General features: G+C 43.2%; 1 protein-coding gene across 1 annotated transcript; it reads right to left on the bottom strand.

Annotated features, from left to right (window-relative positions):
* Positions 1-724: 724 nt before the first annotated feature.
* On the bottom strand, positions 725-3992 carry LOC109794555 (uncharacterized). Its single transcript, XM_083077036.1, has 2 exons — positions 2060-3992; positions 725-1693 (listed from the first exon to the last, which is right to left on the bottom strand). Exons 1-2 carry the CDS (start codon positions 3815-3817, stop codon positions 1424-1426), a joined length of 2028 nt encoding a protein of 675 aa, XP_082933162.1. The 5' UTR covers positions 3818-3992; the 3' UTR covers positions 725-1423.
* Positions 3993-5915: the final 1923 nt, after the last annotated feature.

Raw genomic sequence — 5915 nt, 5'->3', positions numbered from 1 at the left:
AATAAACATAGAATATCAACTAACAAATACATATTTTCATTTCATCAAACTGCTACATATCATTTATAATTCCTAATCAATGGTTCTTTAAGCAGACAAATATAATGAACCTGAGTTTTAAACACCATTCTCCTTAAACCATGAATTCATTTGGCCACGACTCTTGTAATTATTAATTACAGACCTCAAAATAACGTATTCTGCTACACATGTCATTCATCAACTATGACAAAATTTGTATTCTGTTAACAAACCCAACATTCTACAATAATTCACAACATTAAGGATTACACAAACACCACAAACACCTAACCATCACCACCACCTCCTCATAAAGTCTACCTACTTAGTCCACCTTCTTTAAGCTGCAGCTGTGTCTCTGCATTCTCTGCTTCAACTAATCAAATTTTGTGTTTAACAATCTATGGGGCCACATACAGCAATACAAACGTATACACACAAAATCAGGGATCAACTAAACCAAAAAAGGTATAACAACCACATATGCTATCTTCAAATTACAATTTAAAAAAAAGGTATAACAACCAAACAAAAATGTTAACAAACAACTAAAACAAAAAATCCCCAATATTGGATGTTCAACTTCTTTAAGCTGTAGCTGTGTCTCTGCATTCTCTGCTTCAACTAATCAAATTTTGAGTTTAACAATCTATGGGGCCACATACAACAATACAAACGTATACACACAAAATCAGGGATCAACTAAACCAAAAAAGGTATAACAACCACATATGCTATCTTAAATTACAATTTAAAAAAAAGGTATAACAACCAAACAACAATTTTAACAAACAACTAAAACAAAAAATCACTCATCATCAATCCGCTATTCAGACTCCACAATCAACAAACCCTTTACCTCAAATCTCCGCCTCACGGAAAGTAAAATACCGACCAATAATGCATAATGCCTTTGTCATTTGCAAAACACTTCGTTCTTTACAACCCATTTATTTAGATCTAAAAAATCACTCAAACGGATGTTCACAGGGGTTGCTAACTGCGACAAACAAAACACCATCACCGTCAGCCGCCCTACTTCAACCATGTCACTCAAACGGATGTTCAAAGGGGTTGCGAACTGCGACAAACAAAACACCACCACCGTCAGCCGCCCTACTTCAACCATGGTTGCCAACAAACTACCCAGACAATCGTAACACCCCCACATGCTAAATGAAACCCTAAACACAATACAAAATGTCCCTCAATAAAAAATTTCAAGGGACTACTCTGCAATTGTTAAAATTTACTCATTAAATTAAATCTCAACCGTTTACTTTTCTTAACACTTAATCTACGGTCATTATTCATTCACCATGCACCACTTCTTTAAATGGTCCGTCAGAGAATTTACCGTAAATCTGAACATACATACCGAATTTAGAGAGTTGATTGAGGCTTAGACAGAGGTATCGGAAATGTTGAGAAAATAGGAATCCAGAAAAGAACAATAGGGTCCTCCCTTGGGCCTCTCGACATTCAGCGGTTGTATATAGTTGGATGACCAAGCAGGGGTTCCATCCTCATACGAGTTATGAGTTAGCCTCTGGATGCCCGACCCGTCCAATCCAACGCTGAATATTTCACCGTAGGGTAAAGCGGTATCCGGAGTAGAGATTGGCTCAGCAGAAATTCCCGCATAGTCGGAAGCAAACACTACTATTCCCATCTGGCTAAAATGCGGGTCCCCCACTTTCCCACCCCACCTGTTCCTGTGTTAGGATACACACTCCAATTATCCTTGTTGTAGTCGAGCTTGCACGGACCAACCCTCTGGCTCTCAGCAAAACGCCGGTGGAGCAGTGCAGGCCGAGGTAAGCCAGGAAACAGGGTCAGCTCCCCTACGGGGAGTAATCAACACAATTGCAGCTAGTTTCGTAAGGGGAGGCGCTAGCAGCTCGGCCCGGAAGAGACACCTGCGCAATATCAACAGCGTCCACTCCAATCCAACGCTGAATATTTCACCGTAGGGTAAAGCGGTATCCGGAGTAGAGATTGGCTCAGCAGAAATTCCCGCATAGTCGGAAGCAAACACTATACTCTTCCCATCTGGGCTAAAATGCGGGTCCCCCACTTTCCCACCCCACCCATTTTCAATCAACTTCCTTAACCCGCTTCCGTTCGGGTGGATCAGGAACAGCTCGAAGCTCGCACTATGCGGGGCAGCCCGGTTCGATGCAAAAGCGATCCATTCCCCATCCGGTGACCACTTGCACATCGTGTCCGTCCAAGGACCCTCCGTCAACCTTCGGACCTCCTTCCTCTCTCCACCCACCGCATCCATTATGTAAAGGTTCTTATAACCCGACCGACCCGACCGAAACACTATCCATTTCCCATCCGGGGAGGGCCACGGAAACGCGTTGTTGCTCCCGTCAAAGCTCAATTTCTTCACACTGTTTCCTTCGTCAACGTCGATGGACACTATATCCACTTGGGAACTCTCTGAACCAAATGATTCCCCAATCGCAGTGTATATCACTCCCGCTCGAACCGGGTCCCAAGCGGTGGAAAATGCCATCGCGTCCGAAACCTTACGCAGATTGGAACCGTCCCGGTTCACCACGTAAACCCCCGGCACGGCGGTGTACGCGATTCGGTTGCCGGAGGGTGAGAAAGACGGGAACTCACCGGCGAAGCGGAACAGAGACAGACCAGGGACGGGGCTATGAACGTTCTCGAGTAAGAGCTGAGCGTTGGATTCTCCTCTGCACTTGTGGTACCCCACCCGGGATGAATCCGGTGAGATAAACGGGTTGTAGTGGTGAGAAGTTGGTGAGACCAAGCGTGTTAGCTCCTTGAATTCACTATTAACCAGATCGAATAGCTCGATGTGCCGAAAAGTTGACCCTGCCCTTCTTGTTGCCACGGCCATGAACTTGTTGTTGCCTGGTGAGGTCGCTGGTGTGAACGCGTGGAGACCCGGCGGGGTGACTCGTTCGATGAGTACCGAGTCGGTGGAAATGGGAGCTTCGGAGGGGAGAATGGCTCTGTAAATACTCCACCACTGGTCGTGGCCTCTCTGGTGGAAGTAGAGAGTGCGGTCGTCGACCCAGGAGGGCCAACCAGCGTGGTCAACGAGTTTGACACGGTGAGTTCCGTCGCGAGTGTGGAAAATGTAGATGTCTGTTGTGATATTTTCTGCTGCACCGACCCAGGTGTCGGGGATGTAGGAAGCAACCGCGGTCCAGAGGCCGGAGGGGGAGAGGGCTGGGCTGAAGTCAGCCACACCGTAAGGGGTGAGCCTTTGGGTGAGGCCCGATAGGAGGTGTGTGGAGTAAACTGCGGCCCAACTGGCCCGTGGAACACCCGGGTCCTCGTGGGTGGATACGTATAGTAAATATTGGCCATCGGGGGTTACACTGGGCCTGTCTTTCATGGAAACTTGATGAGTGTGGGTGGGTAACAGAGGGACTTGGATTCTTGTGTTTTCCAGAGCGGATCTTGTTTTAGATGTGGTGGTGGAAGTGTAAACGGCGTCGTAGTATACAGTGGGAGAGCCGTTTCTCTCGGTGATGTAAACGAGATGGAGAGGAGGAGAGTGCGTGGGGAGTTGGATAGCGGAAGCATTGGAGATGAAGTGGCCGTTATAATTGACGGAGTGGCCATCGGTGAGTTGAAGTTGTTGGTTAGGGGTGAGTGGTAGTTGCTGAATTGGGAGAGAATAGATGTCGAAGGCGAAGTTAACTCTGGCGACTGTGTTGAAGATGATGGTTGTGGGATCTGCAGAGCTTAGAGCTAACAGTGGCAGCAGTAGCAGTGCCGACAGAAACGGTGAGTGGCGTGTCTTCATTGTATGTGTTGTGTTGTGGTTGGAGTGGGGTGCACTTTGCTTTTAAAATCGGAACCGGAGAGAGCACGTGACTACTCGCGGCTACTGCGGCGGAGTACTACAAGTTTACAACTGCAGCTTTCCAGAGGTTCCAAACTCTCTCCATCACTTCTTATCATGATTCAATATTATACATAATTGAGTGAAAAAAAAAATATTATACATAATTATTTTTTTATAATCATTTTAAAATTCATTTTTATTATACTATGATTTTTTTATTAATCAAGTTTTTCGAAATACAATAATCTATGTTTTTACTGCATGATTATTAAACACTTTATAAAATTTAATTACTTAATTTATTTATTATAAATAAAGAAGTCGGATAACTTATTTAATATCTTGCCTACCACGCTTTTGGGCAATAACCCTCCATCTGTAACGGTGGAACTACTAAGTTCTATTTTTACGAGTATTTATTACTTATTATTTTCCTATATAATAAATTTCCTCATGCTTTAGTGGACCAAAAACGCACACGATGAACTACTTGAGAATTAGGTGAATTCTGCGGTACACATAACAAGTGAGATGGTAGACGGAAATATAATAATAATAATAATAATAAAAATGAGATTATCAGAATAAATTGAAGTAAAACAAAAAGAATTAGAAATTTTAATAGAAGAAATAAGTAAAAATTAAATTTTAATATTTTAAAATAAATTAGAAGTATCAAGTATGGGTCTAGGTTCAATTCTCATTGCGATCATCTTTATAATTTTTCTTATCTTTACCAAAAAAATATTTATCAAAAATCAAAAATATAATTTTTAAATATTCAAAAATATCTATTTATATAAATTTTAAATATAATTTATATATTCAAACACAATATTTATTTGTATATGTTCTTACCGGAAATTTGTCGTAGAGACGGTCTTTCGAGCAAGATTGGTGAGCCTCCTTCGCGGGTACGCTGGTGCTTCAAGATGGGGGTGGTACCTGCAAAAGAGACTCCGATGCCAAAGTTAATGTTTGTGGGAGTATGAATTTCGTATAAGTAATGCACGTACCTTAGTGTGAATTAGGGTTGCTTTGGGCCTTGGGCCTGAGATAAGATATAATAAGATCTTGAGATAAGATATGATAAGATCTTGAGATAAGATATGATAAGATCTTGAGATAAGATATGATAAGATCTTGAGATAAGATATGATAAGATCTTGAGATAAGATATGATAAGACCTTGAGATAAGATATGATAAGATCTTGAGATAAGATATGATAAGATCTTGAGATAAGATATGATAAGACCTTGAGATAAGATATGATAAGATTAGATAAGGGATCTCGTCTGGAGCGAGATCCCTTGAGATTAGTTATTATCTACTTAAATGTCGAGCTGACGTCGCGTAGCGCGTGCTCGAGGTCATCTTGCGTTGTGATGTCGAGCTCGGAGCTCGGCTTCACAACACGGACAGTACACTAGCCCCCCGAGCTCCAAAGATCATAGGTCGAGGAGTTAAGACCGAGCTCGCTGGAGGGGAGTGACCTTTCGCGCATGCTTGCCTGTCAAGATGCCTTGTGTTGCAACTGTCGCCTCGTTCTCGAGAACGTGTAGGCGGCATGGTAACAAGATTGTATTTTTATCTGTTTCATGATGTGTCCTCTTTGGGCCGATGTGGTATTTCGATGTCCATGTTTCATGGCCGAGCTGAGGAACTCGGAAATGATGGGTTTACTGCTTGGTCAGGCTGGTAAACCTTTGATTGAGTCAATGGATTGGTGAGGGACAAGTCGGCAACTTGGCTGGCCAGTACACTTGCCCCCCAAGCACCGAGTGATGTAAGAGCGAAGGGGCTTCTGAGGAGCTCCCAAATTTGTTGTTTGAAGGTTCGAGCTCGACCTTGTTAAGTAGATGTCATCTCAAGGTTCGGACTCGACCTTGGCATATCAAGGTTCGAAATTGAACCTTGGTTAAGAAAATGTGATCTCGAGGTTCGGACTCGACCTCGGCATATCAAGGTTCGAACTCGACCTTGGTTAATAAAATGTGATCTCGAGGTTCGGACTCGACCTCGGCATAACAAGGTTCGAACTCGACCTTGGTTAA

The sequence above is a fragment of the Cajanus cajan genome, chromosome 6, assembly GCF_000230855.2.
Source record: "Cajanus cajan strain Asha chromosome 6, NIPB_CcT2T_4, whole genome shotgun sequence".
NCBI classification, from domain to species: domain Eukaryota; kingdom Viridiplantae; phylum Streptophyta; class Magnoliopsida; order Fabales; family Fabaceae; genus Cajanus; species Cajanus cajan.
Note: the sequence above shows the minus strand (reverse complement) of the source record. Positions and strands in the feature narration are given on the sequence as shown.